This window comes from Dendrobates tinctorius, unplaced genomic scaffold, assembly GCF_039654945.1.
Source record: "Dendrobates tinctorius isolate UK_male_01 unplaced genomic scaffold, ASM3965494v1 ptg000011l, whole genome shotgun sequence".
Classification (NCBI taxonomy): domain Eukaryota; kingdom Metazoa; phylum Chordata; class Amphibia; order Anura; family Dendrobatidae; genus Dendrobates; species Dendrobates tinctorius.
This window is the reverse complement of record NW_027361679.1, coordinates 73069381-73096718: the sequence shown is the minus strand read 5'-3', so window position 1 is coordinate 73096718 and position 27338 is coordinate 73069381. Positions and strand designations below refer to the sequence as shown.

The following is a 27338-nucleotide window of genomic DNA, read 5'->3' as shown; positions in this document are numbered from 1 at the left end:
TGGATGCAAAATGATTTCCAAAACTTTAAACATCCAAGGGGCACTGTGCAAGTGACCACATTGAAATGGAAGGAGTATCATACCACTGCAAATCTACCAAGACTCGGCCATCCCTCTAAACTTTCATCTCAAACATGGAGAAAACTGATCAGAGGTGCAGCCAAGAGGCCCATGATCACTCTGGATGAACTGCAGAGATCTACAGCTGAGGTGGTACAGTCTGTCCATAGGACAACAATCAGTCATACACTGCACAAATCTGGCCTTTATGGAAGAGTGGCAAGAAGAAAGCCATTTCTCAAAGATATCCATAAAAAGTGTTGTTTAAAGTTTGCAACAAGCCACCTGGGAGACACATCAAACAAGAAGGTGCTCTGGTCAGATGAAACCAAAATCGAACTTTTTGGCAACAATGCCAAACGATATGTTTGGCGCAAAGGCAACACAGCTCATCACCCTGAACACACTATCCCCACTGTCAAACATGGTGGCGGCAGCATCATGGTTTGGGCCTGCTTTTCTTCATCAGGGACAGGGAAGATGGTTAAAATTGATGGGGAGATGGATGGAGCCAAACACAGGACCATTCTTTAAGAAAGCCTGTTGGAGTCTGGAAAAGACCCGAGGCTGGGATGGAGATTTGTCTTCCAACAAGACAATGATCCCAAACATAAAGCAAAATCTACAATGGAATGGTTCACAAATAAACGTATCCAGATGTTAGAATGGCCAAGTCAAAGTCCAGACCTGAATCCAATCGAGAATCTGTGGAAAGAGCTGAAAACTGCTGTTCACAAACGATCTCCATCAAACCTCACTGAGCTTGAGCTGTTTGCCAAGGAAGAATGGGCAAAAATTTCAGTCTCTTGATGTACAAAAATTGATATAGACATACCCCAAGCGACTTGCAGCTGTAATCGCAGCAAAAGGTGGCGCAACAAAGTATTAAGTTAAATGGGCCGAATAATATTGCACGCCCCACTTTTCAGTTTTTGAATTTCCACAAAAATTTAAAATAACCAATAAATTTCGCTTAACTTCACAATCGTGTCCCACTTGTTGTTGATTCTTCACCAAAAATTTACATTTGATATCTTTATGTTTGACGCATGATATGTGGGAAAAGGTTGAAAAGTTCCAGGGGGCCAAATACTTTCACAAGGCACTGTACTTCAGAGGAAACTGAAATAGTCTGGACTGAACTGAAAAAGTCACTGATTGCCAGCGTTAGCATAATATTTGTCTGTTACATCTATTTACATGCGTTTTGTAGCAAACAGAATATTTTTATTACTGCAGTTATGATGGTTGCATTTTACTGTGTAACGGCACTAGGGAAAGGAAAATAACCAGTGCAGTGATGAAGCGCTCACTAACAGCAGCCTGCTCAGCACCAGCACATCGCAGATTCTATTTTCTAGTCAGTGCTTCGCAATGTAATTTGCCAGTCTGCCATGATTAAAATGCAAATATATTTTCCGAACGCACCGCAGAACAGGGTCAAGGCACACAATTAAAACCATCATTAAATTTCTTACTTTTTTTTCCATCCATGTCTGCGTGGATTTTGCGCGCAAGGAAACCAGCCTTGTAAACTGCAGCATTAGGATCATGGGGGATGTCCAGGAATGGGTTGCTGCTACTGCCAATCCGACTAACACTCTTGGATCCCGTACCGTTGGATTTGTCATCATTGCTGTCTGATGGGGATTTCTTCATCGCATCAACATCATCTCTGTTAAGAAAAAAATTATTATCTCTTACATGTATTCATACTCTGTGATAATCAGAACAGCAATGCTATCTGTCTATCTATTTAAAGGGAACCTGTCAGCAGGATTGTGCACAGTAACCTACAGACAGTGTCAGGTCGGCGCCGTTGTACTGATTAATATGATACTTGGTGATGAAATCCGTCTTGTGGTTGCTGTTTAATCTTTATTTTCAGTTTTGAGTTAATGATCTGCTCGTGCTCCGGGGCGGCCTGTGTGGGGGGAGGGTCTTCATGTGGTGCTCTGATTAGGTATTCATAATGCAGATTGCTGACAGATTACTGATCCCTCACTGACCTGCCCCCTAGTTTACATAATGAATATTATATATATTGAAGAAAAAAAACACCTTCAGCAGGCAGGCGTCAGCGCTGCAGCACGATACACACGTAACATGTGCATACAATTAATTTAATTGGTGCTATAAATAAATTCATAAAAGATATTTTTTCAATATATATATATATATATATATATATATATAAACGCATCAGATCGCACCTGGACCAATGTTATTCTATGGGGCCGTATACATGTCCAATTTTTTTTCCTTGAACAGAGAAAGTCCAAGGAAAACATTGGAGCATGTCTGAGTTTGATCCGATTTTTGGATCACAATTGGCCATGCGAGTCAATGAGTGCATGTAAATCATCGGACTGCACTCGGATCACATCTGAGTGCAGTCCAATTTCTGAGAACTGCCACAATGAAGATGGAGTCCACGCACCACGATCAATCGCTGAACAGAATGTCATTTTCATAACTGACCAGATTGTCTCCAATTAGAGAATCTATGGCAGTCTGCACCTGCCCTAAATTAAAGCATTTAAAGAGGATCTAATGAAGATTAATGTCTTGGTTATCCATTTTCCTCTACAGTCTATCTATTGTATTACTATCAATATACAGTCATATGTAAAAGTTTGGGCACCCCTATTAATGTTAACCTTTTTTCTTTATAACAATTTTGTTTTTTGCAACAGCTATTTCAGTTTTATATATCTAATAACTGATGGACTCAGTTATATTTCTGGATTCAAATGAGGTTTATTGTACTAACAGAATATGTGCAATCTGCATTTAAACAAAATTTGACCGGTGCAAAAGTATGGGCACCCTTATCATTTTCTTGATTTGAACACTCCTAACTACTTTTTACTGACTTCCTGAAGCACTAAATTGGTTTTGTAACCTCATTGAGCTTTGAACTTCATAGCCAGGTGTATCAAATCATGAGAAAAGGTATTTAAAGTGGCCACTTGCAAGTAGTTCTCCTATTTGATTCTCCTATGAAGAGTGGCATCATGGGCTCCTCAAAACAACTCTCAAATGATCTGAAAACAAAGATTATTCAACATAGCTTTTCAGGGGAAGGATACAAAAAGTTGTCTCAGAGATTTAACCTGTCAGTTTCCACTGTGAGGAACATAGTAAGGAAATGGAAGAACACAGGTACAGTTCTTGTTAAGCCCAGAAGTGGCAGGCCAAGAAAAATATCAGAAAGGCAGAGAAGAAGAATGGTGAGAACAGTCAAGGACAATCCACAGACCACCTCCAAAGACCTGCAGCATCATCTTGCTGCAGATGGTGTCACTGTGCATCGGTCAACAATACAGCGCATGCATAACGCCTTTTTGTATGACCAAACAACTCAATCTTTGTTTCATCAGTCCACAGGACCTTCTTCCAAAATGTAACTGGCTTGTCCAAATGTGCTTTTGCATACCTCAGGCGACTCTGTTTGTGGCGTGCTTGCAGAAACGGCTTCTTTCGCATCACTCTCCGATACAGCTTCTCCTTGTGCAAAGTGCGCTGTATTGTTGACCGATGCACAGTGACACCATCTGCAGCAAGATGATGCTGCAGGTCTTTGGAGGTGGTCTGTGGATTGTCCTCGACTGTTCTCACCATTCTTCTTCTCTGCCTTTCTGATATTTTTCTTGGCCTGCCACTTCTGGGCTTAACAAGAACTGTACCTGTGTTCTTCCATTTCCTTACTATGTTCCTCACAGTGGAAACTGACAGGTTAAATCTCTGATACAACTTTTTGTATCCTTCCCCTGAAAAGCTATGTTGAATAATCTTTGTTTTCAGATCATTTGAGAGTTGTTTTGAGGAGCCCATGATGCCACTCTTCATAGGAGAATCAAATAGGAGAACTTCTTGCAAGTGGCCACTTTAAATACCTTTTCTCAGGATTTGATACACCTGGCTATGAAGATCAAAGCTCAATGAGGTTACAAAACCAATTTAGTGCTTCAGGAAGTCAGTAAAAAGTAGTTAGGAGTGTTCAAATCAAGAAAATGATAAGGGTGCCCATACTTTTGCACCGGTGAAATTTTGTTTAAATGCAGATTGCACATTTTCTGTTAGTACAATAAACCTCATTTGAATCCAGAAATATAACTGAGTCCATCAGTTATTAGATATATGAAACTGAAATACCTGTTGCAAAAACCAAAATTGTTATAAAGAAAAAAGGTTAACATTAATAGGGGTGCCCAAACTTTTACATATGACTGTATTTCATATCTATAAATCTATGCAATTTCTATAGAATTATCTCATATCTTCTAACATCCATCTCATCTATCTATTTACTGTAGGTGTGTGACTTTGTTGCTACAGAAAACCATACATATAAGTAAGTATTCCTATAGTAAAAAAACACAGTATAGGGTAGCATAACCTCCGCTACAATAGGATTCCTCACTGCGGGTATAACAAATCCTGCACTGATATACGAGCTCCGCATGATCACACATATATTTTAGCCATGCTCATGCTTCTCTTCCTACACTGTTGGTGGGTTGCTGGAGTTATTGTCAGCAAATTGCTTAATTACGCGGTGGTTTGGAATGACATGTCTATGCAGCGGAGGCGTGCTGTGCTTGCTTCATTCTCTGCTGCCTTGTACCTTATGTCGTATATACTTCACATTATACATGCATCCAGCAATGTCATTAGCAGACTCCACTCATTAATTAAGGATGGCACTCATGAAATAATAATGTTGTAGCCTTCACTTCCACTAAACATACGTGTCTTGGCCCACGGTACAGGAGCATTCTGACAATTGTTCAGTAGGAGCTGTCGTCTGGTTCTGGATTTTTTGCTTGCATGGGACATTTTTTGTTGCAGGAATCCTGTCATATTGATGGATTTACACTTTCTAACACATTTATCATTAGCTGCATGTAAACCAATTATTTATGAGAAATGATGAAAACCTCTATGGGCAACACTGGCTCTGCATCTTCTAGAAATCCAGAATTGCCATCTGCATCATGATGAAGGCCAGGAGAGAAGTCTTAAAGGATCCCTCCAGCAGATTTTCTTTTATTGCCTCCTCTGTTACAATGCTGAATGTGTGTTTGGTGAGTGTATTAAAGTATTTATCCATCACTTCTGCGCTTCCAACGCCGCTCTGGTCCATTCTTGCATCATGTGACTGCACTTGTGACCTGCCGGCTCACACTGCGTCTTTTATGTTGACGGCAGGTCACTCTCCAAATGTAAGTCAGAGGCTATGAGAGAAAGTGTCCTCCGAGCCGCAAAGAAGTCACTGTGTGAGCCGACAAGTCATAACTGCGGTCACATAATGCAGGAATGGACCAGAGTAGCGATGGACTTGCAGCAGAAGATAGCGATGGATAAAGGGGTAGTCCTAGCTCCAAAATCCTATCCCAATATGTAGTAGGAGTAATAATAATTAGAACTGTAGTATAGTTCTTCTGATTCACTATGTCACTGCATAGGTATCTATGGTTACGACCACTAACAGCTAACTGTCACTATATGAGTGGTCAGGACCATGGATCCCTAAGCTACAGCAACGCCCTACATGGGGTAAGCGACATAGCGAATCAGAAGAACTAGACTACATTTCTAATTGGAGGCATTTGTTATTATTATACCTACTACATATTAGGATAGGATCTTGGAGATGGGAATACACCTTTAAGTACTTTAATACACTAACCAAACACACTCTTCATTGGTAAGAGAGAAGCAATGAAAAGAAGCCAGAGCGGTCCTTTAAGCTGGCTATACACCCAATATAGCTGTCAGTTAAATACTTGTTTGCTGGACATCTACCTGTTCTAACTCTCCCAGCCACAAAAAAAAATTGAATTGGCGATTATGTATTCAGTAGAGAGAGGGGAGTAAGCGTGCGCTGGCTGTGGATTATCTCTCTAAGAACAAAAGGATCAGGCATCTCAACTCAAAGTGCACCAACATCATTTTTAGGGGGGAGATCTGGGAAGCCCCCATAAACGTTAGACGGCTAATCAATCGGATGACTGATCTCATGTGTATGAGGGCCTTTAGTCTAACTGAATGTAATATACTGTATAAATGCCTTGACAAGCATTTACTAGGCTGTATATGTCCAATATCAACCTAAAATTATTTTTGGGATTTGGATTTTAGAAGTCACTATCATAATGAGGTTTGTTTTTTTTACAGAAAATATAATATATTCAAAAACTTGGGAGTCTTGATCATCTCTATGTACTGAAGCCCATGGTGGGCTGTAACAGATGAGAAATCCAACTAAAGGAAGTTATGGATGATGCATATATCTCCAGGTGATTCTGATGGGAGTTTGGACCTCTCATGGAACAGAAGGGCGAAAGCATGATGCGACTGATAACTTTCATTAAATCTCAATGAGGTACCTGTACTCCTTCACAGGAAATCTTGATAAAGAACTAGGTTGTTAAAATGATGCATTATGTACCACCTACAAGAAACAAATTTCAAACAACTCATGCTTTAGTACCATACCATGGCTGTCCTTGACTTCCTAAACCAGGCAATTCCACCCACTTTCTGGAGGTACTTGACACATGCTAGCGCTCTCATTAATATTTTATGGGAATGTAGTTATTTATATTTTTGTAGGCTATAGCGAGGGGAGTTGGTAGAGGGCCTATTCTCCATTCACCTTCCACTGGATCCCCTAAATTAGTTACTGAATGTTGGTCCCAGGGAACTGAGAAAGAAGTCAGCTTGGCTGAAACTATACATTTGCACAAGGCCCAAGTCTCGGATAGCTTGGAAACAAATGGTCCCCCATCTAGTCTAGAACTATATGGATGAGTAGTGGATGTCTACTCAATGGAGCACCATTAGTGCCTCCCTTAACAAGACCTTGAACAAATTTGCCCAGATCCTGGACTCCTGGGACTTCTATGACGCTTTATAGATGCCTGATAGAGTCTAGACCAGTGTTTTTCAACTCTAGTCCTCAAGACCCACCAACAGGTCAAGTTTTCAGGATTTCCTTAGTATTGCACAGATAATAATTCTATTAACTGCTCAAGCATTAATTCCATCATCTGTGCAATACTAAGGAAATCCTGAAAACATGACCTGTTGGTGGGTCTTGAGGACCAGAGTTGAGAAATACTGGTCTAGACCATAACACCTACCTACTTGATCACTTTTGCCCTATCCGTCACCTTGTTTCTTACCTTTTGCCTTGTGATATGTACACCCTCCTTTTATCTTTTTTTTTCTCTTCCGTTAAAGGGGTTGTCTGGCCCAAATCGATAAGTCTGCAGTCACTCTGAGGATTCGTCGGTTTCTGAGTTGGGACCAGAGGTTATGTATGCGCGTTATACATACTTCCTGTCAGAGGCTGGGAGTATCTATAACGCAAACATACCCTCCGGACCTGACACAGAAACCGACAAAGTGTGCACGCAGACTTATAGATTTGGACTGGAAAACGCCTTTAAACATTGTATTACATATCTTACACAGAGTTCAGAACAATAAAGAGCAACAAACTGACTTTTGTGTTTGTTTTTTACTTGTAAATTACAGTAAAAATAACAATAATTATGCATTTTAATTTAAAATTTATCACCTGGTCAATGGGCTATCAGCGATCATGCCACCAGAAGTGCAAAAATGTCACCAAGGACATGTCTATTGTATCAGTAACCTCCAGGGATGATAATAGTCTGCAACATCTGTCATTTCTCTTTGCAAATACGGTAAAGAATTGTTATATATCCACAATACTTCTGGTTATGCCTCTACATAAGGTCACACCATGTATCTGATCTCTTTTAATCCAGCATTTCTTCCTAAAAATACTATCATCCTTCTGTATAAATCAACGTCTAGGTTACAAAGCTTATTCAGCCTGGCAGAATATCACAGCTAATTTGCTTGGGTAATATTGATTTTGATTAAACAAATGTTGCGAATAAACCAATATTGTCCAAACATATTATACATGCTGTACTTAACAAATGATTTGTAATGGATCATTTATCTAAAAGGAGACATTTCTTGGAATGAGAATGTGAAGAATAATATTGTAAATGATTGCAGATAAGCGTTTAATGTTTTATCCATTAGGGATATGCACAGACGCTTTTGAAAACGTCATGATTCTTTTTTTAATATTTTTATAGATTTAATTTTTCAGAAAATAAAATCTGTATGCTTTCGTAAGGAATCAGCCTACACTTGTGGCTTGGTGCAGCTCTATGGAAGCCCAACAGATCCTACAGGGTTGTGACAGGCAGTTGGTGTTGGTTAGGTAACGAAAAATAAAGCTGGAAATATGAGCTGAGATGTGAATCTAGCGTTGCTAAAATCATTTTATTTATTGCTTCGGCATAAAAATATAGCATGACTTTAAAGGGGTATTTTCAAGAGGTCTCTTGAGCCGCTCATAGCTCTGCAGTCTCCTTACTTCCTGGTTGCTCGGGGGCAGGCACTTCTTTTTGAGTGACAGTCCTAGTGAGTAACTTAATTCTATTACTACACATTAACAGTCTGTTAGTATTTGCAGGGGAGAGACAGCCGGAAGAGAGTTCCTAAGAAAGAACAGTACACGGCCCCTTTGCAGTCCAATAGCTCATCATAATTACACTGCTTTATGTGTCTGTCAAATAAGCTGAAAGGTAAAAAATCTTACAAAATAGTAAAAGATGTTCACTTTTTGAAATGGTGTGATTTGCAAAGGGCTTCTAACATAACTCCATTATAGGCAGTTGAGAACTGAGTTAGCCACTAAAAAATAGGTTTTTGAAAATTTCTGGAAAATTTGAAAAATTGATGATAAACTTATAAGCTGTCTAATGTCCTGTAAAAATACATGGAGGTATAAAAATGTTGCCAAAATAAAGTAGACATATGGTTAATGTTAAATATCAACACATTTAAAGGGAACCTTGTTGTGAGTTCATTTTCTCCTCCGTCACTGAGGCCTGGTGAACTCCCTATTCTAGTGAAGGAAGGTAGTGAGCCTGATTATCAGACACCTGGGACTAATGAAGACAATTGGCTGAGTGGAGTCACTGACTGGATTTAAGGCAGCCTACGCCTTTTCTGCCCTGCGGGTGGTTTCTCTGTGGACACCAGTCTGATTCCTGCTCTCCTAAAGCTAAGTTTTCTGTTTTGCCTTTTTGCATCTAAGATTGGTTTTTGTTTTTCTTGCTTTTTGGATTCTGCCACTCCCTGCTGGAGTGTGCAGTGTTCCCTGAGCTCTGTCTTCTGAAGGTACCTGAGTGCTGATTTAGTTTTTGAAGCTTAGTTGCTTCAGGGCCATTTTTATATCAGCTTGTTGGCTTTTGTCTCTGATAGGGTTTTGGCAGATTGCAGACAGCAGCCTTCCTATCCGTTCCTATCTAGGTAGTTTTTGGGCCCCGTCTTTGCTCAGCCTGTCTTTCTGTCTGTGTAAGTGTTTTCATCTTGCTTCACAGTCATTATATGTAGGGGGCTGCCTATTGCTTTGGGGTCTGCTCTGGGGCAGTTAGATTTCCCCTTTCCTTCTTTAGGCCTATGTATCGCTCCAGCTGTGATTGAGGGGTCTAGGTCATCATAGGAACCCCCCACGGCTACTGCTAGTTGTGTTGATAGGTTCAGGGGTCTGCAATCTGATAGTTGCCAACTTCTCTGGTTTTCAGGACTTAGCTAGCATTTCTGTTTTTGCCTCCTACGGTGACTCAATCATAACAGAAATCACCCGCCCAACCGCAGATCCTGGGGTACTCAATAGCAGGAAAGAATTGTGTTTAAAAAAAAAAAAAAAAAAAAAAAAAGGTGTGTGTATATTCTTTCCTCTATATCTCTGAGGCCGTAGGGGGAATTTTTTTTTCTCTCAATGGAGATAAAGCAAGTGTCTGATCGTGTGGAGCAGCTCGCTGCTGAAGTGCGAGGAATTTCCGCCTATCTTGCTCGTTCACATGCTGTTGAACCAAAGATCCCCACACCTGATGTATTTTTTGGGGATCGATCTAAATTTTTGAGTTTCAAAAATAATTGTAAATTATTTTTTGCTTTGAAGCCTAACTCGTCAGGGAGCCCTGCGCAGCAGGTTAAAATTGTCATCTCTTTGCTGCGCGGCGATCCCCAGGATTGGGCGTTTTCTTTGAAACCAGATGACCCTATTCTGACTAATGTGAACGCATTTTTTCAAGCCTTGGGGTTGCTGTACGACGAACCTAATGCTATTGATCAGGCTGAAAAGACCCTGTTAGCATTGAACCAGGGTCGAGAATCTGCAGAGTTGTACTGTCAAAAGTTCCGAAAGTGGGCGGTCCTTACTACCTGGAATGATAGTTCCTTGGCTGCTCTCTTTCGGAAGGGTTTGTCAGAAGCCGTAAAAGATACTATGGTGGGATTTCCTGTTCCCTCTGGTCTGGACGATTCTATGTCTTTAGCCATTCAGGTTGATCGGCGTTTACGTGAACGCAGGATTACACGAGAGGTGTTGCCACCGGTTGAACAGACGTCTGAACCTATGCAATGATAGAGTTTTGTCTAAGGCGCAACGTCAGGAATTCAGAAGGCGTAATAAGCTGTGTTTTTTCTGTGGAGATGCCTCACATGTTATTTCTGTTTGTCCTAAACGTGAGAAACGCTTTGCACACACGTTTTCTGTTGGTGGGGTTCAGCCTAAGTTTCTTTTGGCGATTACTCTGATCTGTTCCCTGTCCACATTTTCCGCCAAGGCTTTTGTTGATTCGGGAGCAGCGCTAAACCTAATGGACTTGGATTTTGCTAAACGTTGTGGATTTCCGTTGACACCTCTGCAGACGCCTATCCCTTTGAGGGGGATTGATGCTACCCCTCTGGCTAAAAATAAACCTCAGTTTTGGACCCAGTTGGTCATGCGGGTCGCCCCAGACCACCAAGAAAATTGCAGATTTTTGGTGTTGCATGGTCTGCATGATGCCGTTGTTCTGGGGTTTCCCTGGTTGCAGATTCATAATCCAGTTTTGGATTGGAAGTCTGTGTCTGTGGTGAGTTGGGGTTGCCGGTGTACCTTTAGTGAGGCTCCGTTTTTTTCCACCTCTCCTCAGTCGCATGAGGTTCCTGACTATTTGGCGGACTACTATGATGTATTTAGTGAGAATGAGTCTGCGTCCTTGCCTCCTCATAGGAGTTATGACTGTGCTATTGAACTAAACCCGGCGTGTAAATTTCCTAAGGGTCGGCTCTTCAATTTATCTGTACCCGAGCACGAGGCTATGCGGTCCTATATTAAGGAGGCGTTGGAGAAGGGTCATATTAGACCATCCTCTTCACCCTTAGGTGCCGGGTTTTTTTTTGTGGCCAAGAAGGATGGTTCTTTAAGGCCTTGTATTGATTATCGTGCCCTCAATAAAATTACTATTAAATATCAGTATCCGTTACCCCTGATTTCGGATCTATTCTCTAGAGTCAGAGGTGCTTGCTGGTTTACCAAGCTTGACCTCAGGGGGCGTATAATCTTATCCGCATTAAGCAGGGGGATGAATGGAAGACGGCGTTTAATACTCCGGAGGGACATTTTGAGTACCTGGTGATGCCTTTTGGGCTCACTAATGCCCCTTCTGTCTTCCAGTGCTTCATGAACGATATTTTCCGAGACTTTGTCGATAAATTTTTGATTATCTATCTGGATGATATTTTGATCTTCTCCAAGGATTGGGATTCTCATGTGGAACATGTTCGGACTGTGTTCCGGATCTTGAGAGAGAATTCTCTGTATGTCAAGGGATCAAAATGCCTTTTTGGAGTACAGAGAATTTCTTTTTTGGGATTTATTTTGTCTCCGTCAACTATTGAAATGGACCCGGCCAAGGTACAGGCCATTTATGATTGGGTTCAGCCCACTTCTTTGAAGGCCCTCCAGAAGTTTTTGGGTTTTGCTAATTTTTATCGGAAATTTATAGCAAAATTTTCTAGTATTGCCAAACCATTGACTGACCTGACCAGGAAGGGTGCGGATGTGTTGAATTGGTCTCCGGAGGCGGTTGCTTCCTTTCAGGAGCTGAAGCGTAGATTTACCTCCGCCCTGGTTCTGCGGCAACCTGATGTCTCACTCCCGTTCCAGGTAGAGGTGGATGCTTCTGAGATTGGTGCAGGAGTGGTGTTGTCCCAAAAGGATCCGGTAACATCTAAAATGAATCCCTGTGCTTTCTTTTCCCATAAGTTCTCTTCATCTGAACGTAACTATGATGTGGGGAATCGGGAACTGTTGGCCATGAAATGGGCATTTGAGGAGTGGAGACATTGGTTGGAGGGAGCCAAACATCAAGTTGTGGTCCTCACTGACCACAAAAATTTGATTTACCTAGAGTCGGCTAAACGCTTGAACCCTAGACAGGCTAGGTGGGCCTTGTTTTTTACACGTTTTGATTTTGTGGTCTCTTTCCTTCCTGGAACTAAGAATGTCAAGGCAGACGCCCTCTCTAGGAGTTTCTTTGCTGATTCTCCTGTGGTGACCAAGCCTGCCACCATCTTAGGCGAAGGGGTAGTTCTTTCTGCCATCTCGCCCGATTTGAGACTTGCTCTGCAAGGGTTCCAGGAGGACAAACCTGAGCGTTGCCCCAGTGGAAAGTTGCATGTTCCTGACCAGTGGAAGAAGAGGGTGATGTCTGAAGTTCATTGCTCTGCATTGGCTGGTCATCCAGGTATTTTTGGTACTAGAGATCTGGTGAGTCGCTCTTTTTGGTGGCCCACCTTGTCTCATGATGTCAGGAATTTTGTGCAGTCCTGTGGGACTTGCTCCCGGTCTAAATCTTGTTCTCGCTCTAGTGGGTTGTTGATGCCTTTGCCGGTCCCCAGGAGGCCATGGACCCATATTTCAATGGATTTTATCTCTGATATGCCGGTCTCTCAAAGAATGACTGTTATTTGGGTGATTTGTGATAGGTTCTCTAAGATGGTTCATCTTGTACCACTCCCTAAGTTGCCATCTTCCTCTGAGTTGGTGCCTCTGTTTTTGCAACAGGTGGTTCGCTTGCACGGGATTCCTGAGAACATTGTATCTGACAGAGGAGTTCAATTTGTGTCTAAATTTTGGAGGACGTTCTGTTCCAAGTTGGGAATTCAGTTGTCCTTCTCCTCTGCTTTTCACCCTCAGACCAATGGGCAGACGGAGAGAACAAACCAGACCTTGGAGTCGTATTTGAGATGTTTTATTTCCGCTGATCAGGATGATTGGGTTTCATTTTTGCCCTTGGCCGAATTTGCTTTAAATAATAGAGCTAGTTCTGCCACTTTGATGTCACCTTTTTTTTGTAACTTTGGTTTTCACCCTCGATTTTCTTCAGGGCAGGTGGAGCCTTCTGCCTGCCCAGGTGTTGACACTGTGGTGGAGAGAATGCACCAGATCTGGGACCAAGTGGTGGATAAGTTATCTCTCTTCCAGGAAAAGGCCCAGCGGTTTTCCAATCGACATAGGACCATTGGTCCCCAGTTTAAGATTGGTGGTATGGTGTGGTTATCATCAAAAAATATTGCTATGAAGGTGGCTTCTCCTAAGTTTAAGCCTAGATTTATTGGACCTTACAAGATTTTGGAGATTATTAATCTGGTCTCTTTTCATTTGGCTCTTCCTGTCACATTTAAGATCCATAATGTGTTCCATAAGTCCTTGTTGAAGAGGTTTGTTGAGCCAGTTGTGCCTGAGGTGGCACCTCCGGACCCTGTATTGGTTGAAGGTAACTTGGAATATGAGGTAGAGAAAATTCTGGATTCCCGTCTGGCTAGACGGAGACTCCAGTATTTGGTTAAGTGGAAGGGTTATGGTCAGGAGGATAATTCCTGGGTCTCTGCCTCTGATATTCATGCCAAAAGATTGGTGCGTGCCTTTCATCGGGCTCACCCTGATCGCCCTGGTAGCGTTGTTGAGGGTTCGTTGACCTCTCCTCAAGGGGGGGTACTGTTGTGAGTTCATTTTCTCCTCCGTCACTGAGGCCTGGTGAACTCCCTATTCTAGTGAAGGAAGGTAGTGAGCCTGATTATCAGACACCTGGGACTAATGAAGACGATTGGCTGAGTGGAGTCACTGACTGGATTTAAGGCAGCCTACGCCCTTTCTGCCCTGCGGGTGATTTCTCTGTGGACACCAGTCTGATTCCTGCTCTCCTAAAGCTAAGTTTTCTGTTTTGCCTTTTTGCATCTAAGATTGGTTTTTGTTTTTCTTGCTTTTTGGATTCTGCCACTCCCTGCTGGAGTGTGCAGTGTTCCCTGAGCTCTGTCTTCTTAAGGTACCTGAGTGCTGATTTAGTTTTTGAAGCTTAGTTGCTTCAGGGCCATTTTTATATCAGCTTGTTGGCTTTTGTCTCTGATAGGGTTTTGGCAGATTGCAGACAGCAGCCTTCCTATCCGTTCCTATCTAGGTAGTTTTTGGGCCCCGTCTTTGCTCAGCCTGTCTTTCTGTCTGTGTAAGTGTTTTCATCTTGCTTCACCGTCATTATATGTGGGGGGCTGCCTATTGCTTTGGGGTCTGCTCTGGGGCAGTTAGATTTCCCCTTTCCTTCTTTAGGCCTATGTATCTCTCCGGCTGTGATCGAGGGGTCTAGGTCATCGTAGGAACCCCCCACGGCTACTGCTAGTTGTGTTGATAGGTTCAGGGGTCTGCAATCTGATAGTTGCCAACTTCTCTGGTTTTCAGGACTTAGCTAGCATTTCTGTTTTTGCCTCCTACGGTGACTCAATCATAACAGAACCTGTCACCATTTTTTTCAGCCCCATGTGGCAGCATTCTATAATGTTGCACGTGACTCCAATCACACATTGCAAGGCAAAAAAAAGACGTTTTGTTATACACATCTACGGGATGGTCTAGTCGAATAGGCATAGCTGGTTTTGGTCCGATGCCTCCTCTCTTCTTGCCATGCCATCTTCCTTTGCTTCAAGTGGATCACACGTATTTCCTCATCCACACAGTGTTCCCCTTCACACTTCTGCGCAGGCGCACTTCTCTACGTTGGGTGTCGCTGGTCTGGGTCCAGGTGCCTTCTCTCTTCTTGCGATGTCATCCTCCCTTTGTGCTTCATGTGGATGACACATCCTTCATCATCAACACAGTGTTCCCCTTTGCGCTTCTGTGCAGGCGCACTACTCTCTGCCCTGCAGAGGGCAGAGAAATGTACTGTAGTGAGCATGTTTGGGGAGAGGTCAAAAGAGCAACAGAGCATGCGCACTACAATACTTTGCTTTACCCTCGGCAGAGCAGAAAGATGTGAGCCTGCGCAGAAGCGTGAAGGGGAACACTGTGTGAATGACGAAGGATGTGTGATCCACATAAAGCAAAGGAAGACGGCATGGCAAGAAGAGAGAAGGCACCGGACTAAGAACAGCTATGCATATTGGACTAGATGGCATAGTAGGGGAGTATAATAAAAGGGGGTTGTTTTTGCCTAGTAGGGTGAATTGCAGTCATATGTGCAACATTATAGAATGTTGTCACAGTAGGTTTATTGGAAAAAACTGGTGATAGGTTCACTTTAGAATTTGAACAATGCAAATATGTTCTAAATATATATATATATCTTTAAATAAATTAAGAGTACAGTGACCTAAATTTACTATTATCACTGTAAAATACAATGTGTTATCAAAAAACTGTCTAAGATATATGGTACTTTCTAACCAGACACACGTTATCATACAGGCCTCTAAAAATGTTCTCCTTTGCTTATTCAAACAGTTCTTGCCTCCTTGTTTCATGAATCATGAGGCTTAATCTTTATGTTATTTTTATTTTCCTTTATTTTTCTGACGGGGAAAATGTATGATCACAAAGGACAGCTAAAAGCATTTTAAAATGCCTTGCCTTTTCCGAAGAGATTATTTTTTATATATTGGACACATTTTATTTTGAGGGCAGGACCCGAAACAGCTATTTAGACTGGCAGTGGCATTTTTTAGCTTTGTTCTATTATTTATCCTTTGTTTTACTTTGTTGTAGCTGTTTTTTATTTATTTTATACACTGTGTTTCCTATAAAGTCTAAAAGACCTTAGTGCAGCATTTTAACATATTAATACATCATTTATATTGTTGATTTCCCCTGTAAATGGGGCTGGAATATTAGTTACCGGAAAATTTCAGGTTCTTTCCTGCTTGAATAGCAAAGCTGACTGGGTGTCCTATCCAGCAGCCCCCACTTCCTTCCTACACCCTGTGATCGCAAGACTGTAGGGTCCAGAGAAGGAAGCACCGTCAGTGCTGCCTAATTTGTATACACAAACTCTGGATCACTGTGTATGCAGCTATCGAGAACGTAAACATGGTAATAAACCCATGCTTATCTTTTCTCTGGGGAGACTGACTGCACCTGACAGACTGATCCCCACCCCATATCTGCACAATCTCCTGCTAGCTGCTTATGGTGCCCTAACATTTTAGAAACTCAGTACAGGGTAAAGTGTGGACTGCCTGTAAGTATAAAGTCTATGGGAAGTCCAGAAGTAGTCAAAAGCACACAAAATTTTTTGCTATATAAAGTAGCACATCCCGGTTTTCAAGTTTAAAATCTGATTTTTGGTTTCTCCTGTTCTGATGACTATATAAACATAAATGAGATGTGGACATAGGCCTAGGTGGTAAGTAAGGACTCTGCACATATTTCTGTTTGGGTCAAAGTTCAGGCCAAGAATACCAATTCTTATGGGGTTTTTTTTAATCCATTTTGATACAAAAATTGTATCAGTCTGAGTGGCATTTTGACAAAAAGCCAGGTGTCTACTTTCAGAAAATACCTTCCTCAACATTGAATCTGCAATACCAAGAAGGTAAAGTCGTTAAATTAGGCTGGGTTCACACAAGCGATGATTCTCTCATACAAGAGAAATGGGTCGATGCTAATGACACTACGATCAAACTCTGTCCGAGTCTGAGCCAAATGTCATCTTAGTGTGATCGGATTCTCACCAACAAGTGGTGGTGACTGCGATACATCCATATTACAGCATAAAACCAAATGGATCTACTGACTTAGGTCAGTCACTCCTGTGGATGAAACAAACAACTTTCCTTTATTTGCTTTGTGTGGTACAATAGGATACTTTCTTTGGACAGACAGGGAGGGACAGACACCATTGAGTCAGGGCGCCGTTGCGTGGGGTCTAGGGTACCAACCCCTGCAGTCAGGTAGTTTTAAGGTAGAATAGCTAGTAATAGGGACAGATTTTTTCCCTATCTATTCCCGATGTAACACCTCTTTGTTTGGCCTACTCCCAACTGTCATGTCCTTTCCTATATTATACTGTGTACTGGGTATTTCCCCCTCGATGTCTCACTTCCCTGATAAACTAAGATGAATTCTAATAGATTCTATCTACTTCCATTATTGATAGTTTCAAACCTAATTAGGCCAATTTTCATCCAGTTCTTGTTTATGTTATTTCTCCATCCTCATCACAAGTCACGTCAGAAACTATATGATCCGCTGGGCTTTCCTGATGTGTCTGGGGATCTTGTGAGCTTATCCTTATACTCTATTGTATATGCATTTATGACTAATGTACATTTGGGCTCTTGATAAAAAAGTCCCTCTCTTCCGCTTTTCTTTTGTAATATGCGTTCCGTTTATGGGTCCACAGGCTAGTTTGAGTCTAGGTGACGTAATTTGGATTCGGTATCTGCGGTCTATGTTCACATCGGTGCCTGAAAGTGTCACAATGTGCTTCATAGGTGCGTTCCACATCCTATCTGGTGCCCGGATATGACATCACATGCGATGCACCACGTTCCACGGTGTGTTCCTGGACTCATTCTTATGCCCGGGGATGATTTTACAGTGTGGTATAATGCCCTATAGGTCACTCCTGACCTCCGAAAATTATAAAATTCTACTATCCGGCGCCACAATGCCCTGATCAATACAGGCTTAATGTTTATCTATAAAAAGGGTTTAATAGGTATGGGTCCACCTATGGAGATGTTCATCATTATGCTGCTAGGGACAAAGGAGCATCATATACTCCCCTGATGAGTCTATTTAAGACTAAACGAGTAGAGCAAATTATTTACTTGGGGGGAAATTTTATCGCACCCTCTGGCATTGAAAACAGCAGGTATCTGGACCTCCTCTAGTACCGTTGATGAGGGATGTCCAAAACCTATTACCGAAAAGCTTTACAACATTAGGTGAGACCGTTTCATTTATTTATTATAGAGCCTCCATGTTGAACACAATCCCATGTGTTTCTATACGGAGATATTAACATATCAGCTGTTATATTTGCCTGTTGTAATATCGTATAGTAGGGTTTGCTATCATGATTTTAATGCATATTTTTTTTTAGAAGAATTGGTGTTGGCTTACACTTATTTTATGTTATTTGCAATATTTGTATATAGCTAGTATTGCTTTGCCTGAATACTGGGCTACATGATTTTACAGGACCCAATAAAGGTTACCTTTTAATTTCCCACTGCTATTTACCAATCATATACACTCACTGGCCACTTTATTAGGTACACCTGTCCAACTGTGTGTTAAGACTTAATTTCTAATCAGCCAATCACATGGCGGCAACTCAGTGCATTTAGGCATGTAGACATGGTCAAGACAATCTCCTGCAGTTCAAACCGAGCATCAGTATGGGGAAGAAAGGTGATTTGAGTGCCTTTGAACGTGGCATGATTGTTGGTGCCAGAAGGGCTGGTCTGAGTATTTCAGAAACTGCTGATCTACTGGGATTTTCACGCACAACCATCTCTAGGGTTTACAGAGAATGGTCCGAAAAAGAAAAAAAATCCAGTGAGCGGCAGTTCTGTGGCCGGAAATGCCTTGTTGATGCCAGAGGTCAGAGGAGAATGGGCATACTGGTTCGAGCTGATAGAAAGGCAACAGTGACTCAAATTGCCACCCGTTACAACCAAGGTAGGCAGAAGAGCATCTCTGAACGCACAGTGTGTCGAACTTTGAGGCAGATGGGCTACAGCAGCAGAAGACCACACTGGGTACCACTCCTCTCAGCTAAGAACAGGCATCTGATGGCTACTTTCAGCAGGATAATGCGCCATGTCATAAAGCTCGAATCATCTCAGATTGGTTTCTTGAACATGACAATGAGTTCACTGTACTCAAATTGCCTCCTCAGTCACCAGATCTCAATCCAATAGAGCATCTTTGGGATGTGGTGGAACGGGAGATTCGCATCAGGGATGTGCAGCCGACAAATCTGCGCCAACTGTGTGATGCCATCATGTCAATATGGTCCAAAATCTCTGAGGAATGCTTCCAGCACCTTGTTGAATCTCTGCCACGAAGAATTGAGGCAGTTCTGAAGGCAAAAGGGGGTCCAACCCGTTACTAGCATGGTGTACCTAATAAAGTGGCCAGTGAGTGTATATAGTGGGCTATTTTCAATACGTATTTTATTTGCTGGATTCATAAGATGGAGAGCTTAATTTCTCTATCTTCCCCATTGCCTGAGTCCACGGATATCAGATTGTACTCAGATGACATCACAGTGCAGTCAGATGTTTCACACGCACCCATAGACTTGTACGGGTATGAGTGATCCGAAATCCAGAGCCATTCGCAGCATGCTTAGATTTTTTCCACAGACCAATTTGGTCTCTAGAAAAGGACTACAGATTTGCACTGCACCAAGGTATAACACTGCTCCGAGTGCTATCTGATAAAACATCTAATAGCACTCGCCCGTGTTATATACTCATGTAAACGAGTCCTTATGGACATCATGGGATGGATAAACATATTCAAGATATGCAAATTATGAAAACAATGGAAACAAAATTTTCCACACATCTCAACACAGTATATTGAGTATGAGTTCCAAGCACAGATGTACCGGCACTTACACATCTTGGGATGCTGTCAATGATGCTATTCATGGTTGTCTGAGGAATGTCTTGCACTTGGGTACAAAAATCATCAAGATCCTACTACGTCTGGCTCGTAGTCCAATGTCGTGTAAAAAGCTTCTGATGGTTTATACAAGACACTATTTCTTATTTCACTTGCAGTACAGGATGGATTAATTGAGGAACCAGTGGCATGGTCAGATATAAAAATGCACCAGCCATTTTTCAACACAACACCAGGCCCAAGGTGGTCATGCTACCGTAAGCAACCTGCAAGGCCTAAATGAGCTACCATGGCCCGTTTCTCTCGACTTGTTTCCCATTGTGCACATGGTTGGTAATTGCAAAGGGAGCTGCTAGGAGTGGATCTTGATGATTTGCAAGCCCTAGGGCGTTCAAAGTGACGCTCATACCTGATACAGGCTAAATTGAAATGTTTTGAAAGACTGTATCATTTTCATATTATTAACATGTCTATCGATCTTGTGATTTCCATAACTTTTCCATCTTGGTGTTGCAATTTCAATGTTGAGGAGACAAAAGTGCAATAATTGTACTTGGTACCAGATGGGCAAAATATCAATAAATCCCTAGCAACGAAAAGTTTAAGGTGTGCAGACTAGGGGAAGGATGAGCCTGTTGGCTCCACGTCTCACGAGTTGGTGGCCTGCTGAAGGCCTCCACGTCAGCCATCTTAGTACTCTTTGAAGCCAAGTCACAGGTGAGCTTTATAGGACACCTTCACTTTCCCTACATATTGCAATACTCTGGTAGTTCAATATATAGAACAAGTGATGAAACGACTGCAGATTAAATATATTTGGTGTGGCCACACTAGTAAAAGTCTGATCAAAAATACAGAATTATTTATGACTTACAGTAAATGTTAAAAAAAACACCAGAAATGCCCTTCTTTTGCTTCCATGCCATCACAAAAAATGCTGTAAAAATATGATATGTACTCCAAAATGGTACAAATAAAAATGCTTGCCAGGCAAAAAAACAAGCCCTCCTCTAGCTGTATCGAGAGAATTTTAAATTATGAAGCCAGCTTGGAAATGGTTGTCCAACTTTATATATAATGCTGTTGTGATGCCTAACCAATATTTGCTTGCTATCAGTCAACAGAACCATTCTTGTTTAATCCAGAGTCCGAAAACTTGAGCATTTCTAGTATTTGTTACTTTAGGTCTGTTTCCTAGTGAATAAACAGGAGAGAGCGTTGTGCTGCCCGTGTATTCAGCTTCAGATTTTCTTGAGATGGGATCTGTAATCTCACAGCATTATTGCTAAAACATCCGCTGGTTCAAGAATGCCAATTAAAACTGCGTGACAGTCATTATGCAAATACATTTTGCCCATTTAATCAATCGTTATCTCTGACACTGAAATTAACGAGGGTCGGTAATTAGAGGAGGACACTTGTACAGTGTATTTAGTAGGGGGTCAAACTCAACTTAACATTAGCACTAGTCTTAAAGGGAACTCGTCACGTCACAAAGCATATTCACCTGCAGATAGGGGGGTCAATCAGCAGGTCAATAGATTTTTAAAGCCGTGTTTACACCGTATTGAAAGCTTGGCTGCAGGGAGGAAATTACGGTAACCTGATTTTTCTTGGCAACCTTGGGCTTTCAGTTAAAGAGGCATGGCCAGCACAGCTTCAGTCACTGCTCAGTACATAGTAATTGGCAACTAGAATCACGCTCCAGCACTGACTGACAGCTGGCTCAGGACTGATGCACTACTGAGCTGGCTGTCCGTCATTGGCGGGGTGTAGTTATAGCCACCTCTCACTATGTACTGAGCAGTGACTGAAGCCACATAGTCTGTGCCTCTATGACTAAAAGCCAAAGGCTGCGGCGCAGACTAAAGTTAATTTCCGATTCCAGTGCGGCGACTGCACGATGTCAGAATGCTATTAACCTGCAGACCAAACCCATATCTGGGTCAGTATACTATCCAATTTTTACTAGAACCCCACATGTATTATGCTCTCGTCTAAAAGAACCCTAAGCTATCAGGGTCATCAGGTCGTAAAGATCTATTCAATACTGTTTTTAATTTGTATCGTGATTTCTGGTATTAGATCCACTTCTAAGTAACTATAGTATTACAAGAGTTTGGAGATGACATAGTATCTCATAATCCCCATAAAACCAGACTGACAGCAACATATACGCTTTATTGACTAACAGTTACTCCTTCTGTCTCCCTTGCATGGAATAATCCATTGCTGCCAGATACAGCTGTGGCCAAAAGTATTGACACCCCTGCAATTCTGTCAGATAATACTCAGTTTCTTCCTGAAAATGATTGCAAACACAAATTCTTTGGTATTATTATCTTCATTTAATTTGTCTTAAATGAAAAAACACAAAAAGAATTGTCCTAAAGCCAAATTGGATATAATTCCACACCAAACATAAAAAAGAGGGTGGACAAAAGTATTGGCACAGTTCGAAAATTCATGTGATGCTTCTCTAATTGGTGTAATTAACAGCACCTGTAACTTACCTGTGGCACCTAACAGATGTTGACAATAACTAAATCACACTTGCAGCCAGTTGACATGGATTAAAGTTGACTCAACCTCTGTCCTGTGTCCTTGCGTGTACCACATTGAGCATGGAGAAAAGAAAGAAGACCAAAGAGCTGTCTGAGGACTTGAGAAACCAAATTGTGAGGAAGCATGAGCAATCTCAAGGCTACAAGTCCATATCCAAAGACCTGAATGTTCCTGTGTCTACCGTGCGCAGTGTCATCAAGAAGTTTAAAGCCCATGGCACTGTGGCTAACCTTCCTAGATGTGGACGGAAAAGAAAAATTGACAAGAGATTTCAACGCAAGATTGCGTGGATGTTGGATAAAGAACCTCGACTAACATCCAAACAAGTTCAAGCTGCACTGCAGTCCGAGAGTACAACAGTGTCAACCCGTACTATCCATCGGCGTCTGAATGAAAAGGGACTGTATGGTAGGAGACCCAGGAAGACCCCACTTCTTACCCCGAGACATAAAAAAGCCAGGCTGGAGTTTGCCAAAACTTACCTGAAAAAGCCTAAAACGTTTTGGAAGAATGTGCTCTGGTCAGATGAGACAAAAGTAGAGCTTTTTGGGCAAAGGCATCAACATAGAGTTTACAGGAGAAAAAAAGAAGCATTCAAAGAAAAGAACACGGTCCCTACAGTCAAACATGGCGGAGGTTCCCTGATGTTTTGGGGTTGCTTTGCTGCCTCTGGCACTGGACTGCTTGACCGTGTGCATGGCATTATGAAGTCAGAAGACTACCAACAAATTTTGCAGCATAATGTAGGGCCCAGTGTGAGAAAGCTGGGTCTCCCTCAGAGGTCATGGGTCTTCCAGCAGGACAATGACCCAAAACACACTTCAAAAAGCACTAGAAAACGGTTTGAGAGAAAGCACTGGAGACTTCTAAGGTGACCAGCAATGAGTCCAGACCTGAATCTCATAGAACACCTGTGGCGAGATCTAAAAATGGCAGTTTGGAGAATGCACCCTTCAAATATCAGGGACCTGGAGCAGTTTGCCAAAGAAGAATGGTCTAAAATTCCAGCAGAGCGTTGTAAGTAACTCATTGATGGTTACCAGAAGCGGTTGGACGCAGTTATTTTGGCTAAAGGTTGTGCAACCAAGTATTAGGCTGAGGGTGCCAATACTTTTGTCTGGCCCATTTTTGGAGTTTTGTGTGAAATGATCAATGTTTTGCCTTTTGCTTCATTCTCTTTTGTGTTTTTTCATTTAAAACAAATTAAATGAAGATAATAATACCAAAGAATTTGTGTTTGCACTCATTTTCAGGAAGAAACTGAGTATTATCTGACAGAATTGCAGGGGTGTCAATACTTTTGGCCACAACTGTAGGTCTGATGTGCACAATATTCCTGAGTCTAGATGGCAACTTATCCGGTCACATACTGCAGGTAAATGTAGTCTCAGTACAACAAATGATGGAATTGATAAAGGTGTTTGACTGATGGTAAATTGGTCATAGCCATTTGTACTGGAAAGAAAAAATATATTCGAAGTGACACTGGAATTATAGGAAAAAAAAAATAGTTGGATACAAAGAGACCCATGGGTAGGTGGTTAGTATTGGTGGTAAACTCTGCTAAACTTGTCTCTGGTTTCAGAGTGAACCACCTTAATATTTAGATGCATCATAATTCAACAATGAGATAGATTCATCATATCCAGGGGTTTTAATTTGCTTTCCTTTTTTGTCTTCTGGTATTCATTGCAGGTTTTTTTGCTCCAAATTCTTCATAACGGCACATGTGGTTCATGAATTTTGCGCAAAGTCAAAAATGGTGTTTTTTTGTCTCCAAACTGTCTTGTAACTTAGTACTGCAAAAAGTCGCACGTCACTAAATGGTGCAAAAACTGCGCCTTAATATCTAGCATACATAAAATCGTGACTTTTTAAAAAGTGCAATTGATCAATCAACCAGAAACATCAGTAAACCCCACACAACACACACAATGGCGAACACAGAAAAAACAGGTGAATATATATAAAATGGACTTTAAGATGCATATTAAAAGAATTAGGTGCAAATGAAAAACAGGCAAAAAAACACCAAATACTAGACCAAAAAAGGGAAAAAAGCAATAATAAATCGAGTTGTCTAATTATGAAATGCAAATTCATATATTTCATATCAGGGAGGCAATAGTCCCTTTCCAGAACTGGTATAAAGAGCCCCTATGCCCCTAGAGGACCTGTACTGATTTCGATAGAGAAGCCACTGATTTGAGTATGCACTGTGCAATGCTCTATTGTATTCAGCAGGTGGCACTGCAGGAAAACTGATCACTTATTTCCCTACAGATAACAGCTGATCGCCAAGAGATCTCGGCTTATTGTGATCAACTTATTGTCAAGATACCTGCAAATAAGCTAACCCCTTTAACTGTAAAAACCAGTATGTTTTGTGGATTTTGATGGCAATGTAATGTACCAGGATATTATGTCTATAGTTCATCTCCGGTAACATGTCACCTAGCAACATCATCATCGAGAAGGTAAAAAAATATTTTTTTTTTTTATCGGAGAAGAGGTTTGGCGTATGACAAGCACACAATCCCATTCAATATATTTACAATATTATCAAACATCAACCCCATGAGGACAAGAAATATCAGTTACCATTTTGGGATGCATTTTCTCTCTTAATGGGAAGGCAAGTGACAGTCAATTCCATCACTGTTCACCAATAAAAAACATTAAAAGGGAACCTGACAGCATGAATCAGACACTTGTGGTATGATCTCACCCATATATGTTTAAACTCTGAAACACCGTGGCATTTCAGAGAGCAACATGCTATGAAATCTCCAAGGGACTGAACTGCACGGGAGACTAGTCAAACATCTGGGTCCCTGGCTTCACCCCGCCCACTCCTCTTGAGTGACAGGTCTTTCCCAATACATGCATGGAGTGACCGGTCACTCCAGGGCAGTGCAGTGGGTGGGGATAAGTTGCTGAGGACCCGCCTGTCTCATTACTCTTTAGTCTCCTGTGCGGCTCAGCCTCTGATGGTGTCTAATGTATGCTTTTTTTCTGAAATGCTGCAGTTTCAGAGTCAAACTTGCCTGTCTGAAATCACGTACTCAGCATTTGATACATGATGCCAGCATGTATCACCTATCATGTTCCCTTTAACTTAATTGTATGGGTTATATTGCTACTGGGCTATTAAGTAGGGTTGATACAGTGTTTTACAATTTATGACATGCATGGAATGAAACTGTAAATACATTGTATTCATTTACTTTTACATTTGGGATTTTTTTTTTACAAATACTGTATATACTCGAGTGTAAGTCAACCCGAGTATAAGCCGAGGCCCCCTAGTTTTGCCACAAAAAATTGGGAAAACTTATTGACTCGAGTATAAGCCTAGGGTGGGAAATGCAGCAGCTACTAGTAAATTTAAAAAATAAAAATAGATGCCAATAAAAGAAAAATTAATTGAGACATCAGTAGGTTAAATGTTTTTGAATATCCATATTGAATCAGGAGCCCCATATAATGCTCCATACAGTTTATGATGGGCCCCATAAGATGATTCATACAAAAATATGCCCCATATAATGCTGCACAAAGGTTAATAATGGCCCCATAAGATGCTCCATAGAATATGCCCCATATGCTGCTCCATAAAGGTTGATGGCCCCATAAGATGCTCCATAGATACTGTATATATGCCCCATATGCTGCTGCTGCGATTAAAAAAAAAATGACATACTCGCCTCTCATCGCTGGGGCCAGGTGCCGGTGTCATGAACAGGCGGGGACACCGGCGCGCTATGGGGGCCAGGTGCCGTTGTCACCGCTGGCTCAGGGCCCCGACACCTGCAATATTCACCTGTCCCCGTTCCACCGCCGTGCGCCACTCTGTCTTCTGGGTCTCTGTAGTGACTCTTCAGGCAGAGGGCGCACACTAACCACGTCATCGCGCCCTCTGACCTGAACGTCACAGCCAGAGGACGCGGAAGACAGAGCGGCGTGCTGCGGTGGAATGGGACTGGTGAATATCACATGGCTCCCCCGTCATACTCACCCCCTCCTGGCACGGTCTCTGCACTTCTTGCTTCTCCGGTGATGGTCTCCGGCAGCTCCTTCCAGTGTTCACGTGGTACCGCTCATTAAAGTAATGAATATGCCCTCCACACCAATGGGAGTGGAGTGGCGTGCATATTCATTACTTTAATGAGCGGTACCATGTGACCGCTGAACACAGGAAGAGCTGTGGCGCTGGAGACCATCTGAGAAGCAGGGAAGTGCAGAGACCGCGCCAGGAGGGAGTAAGTATGGTGTGACAGCCGCCGGCTCCTGCCGCTCTTCCTCTCTCGCCGACCCCCTGGGACAATGACTCGAGTATAAGCCGAGAGGGGGACTTTCAACCTAACAAAAATGGGCTTAAAATCTTGGCTTATACTCGAGTATAGATGGTAATTACTATATCTAACTTAACAATCTGTCTCCATTAGGATAGTTTAAATTTTCTAATTTTTTTGCTCTTAATGAATGCATCTACCACTTTCACAGGTTTCTCTGGGGGTCTTTGTTAGGTCCTGTGCTGACCCCATAAAGTGCCCCAGCAATGAAAAAGCCAAGATTAAAGCCAACTCCTATCATATGTTCTCCTTGTTCATACTTATATAGGGCCCATACATATTTGAATAACATTGGCTTAACCCGCTGATATCAGCAGTCTAGTATGTAAGGAGGTCTCCTGACTCTCCCCCAACAAATGATATTGGAGGAAATAAGGATCTGGCATATCTTATTTTGAGATAAGCTGCTGTCAGAGGGCGAGCACTCGTGTCAGGAGACGTCGGGAGAGATAGCTGTCAGCAAAAAGATTGGCTGAACCATCAACTGGAGACAGCTATCTATTGTGTATGGAGACAAAGGGTTAATCAGATATCAATACACTTGTGTAACAATC

At 41.9% G+C, this 27338-nt stretch overlaps 1 protein-coding gene across 4 annotated transcripts in view; it reads right to left on the bottom strand.

Annotated features, from left to right (window-relative positions):
* PSD3 (pleckstrin and Sec7 domain containing 3) overlaps window positions 1-27338 on the bottom strand; it is a 662461-nt gene that overhangs the window by 139570 nt on the left and 495553 nt on the right. For all 4 annotated transcript variants that reach the window (XM_073543269.1, XM_073543278.1, XM_073543289.1 and 1 more), the window contains one exon: window positions 1539-1735. In XM_073543269.1, the coding sequence (XP_073399370.1) occupies window positions 1539-1735 (197 nt within the window). The remainder of the gene's footprint in view (window positions 1-1538; window positions 1736-27338) is intronic.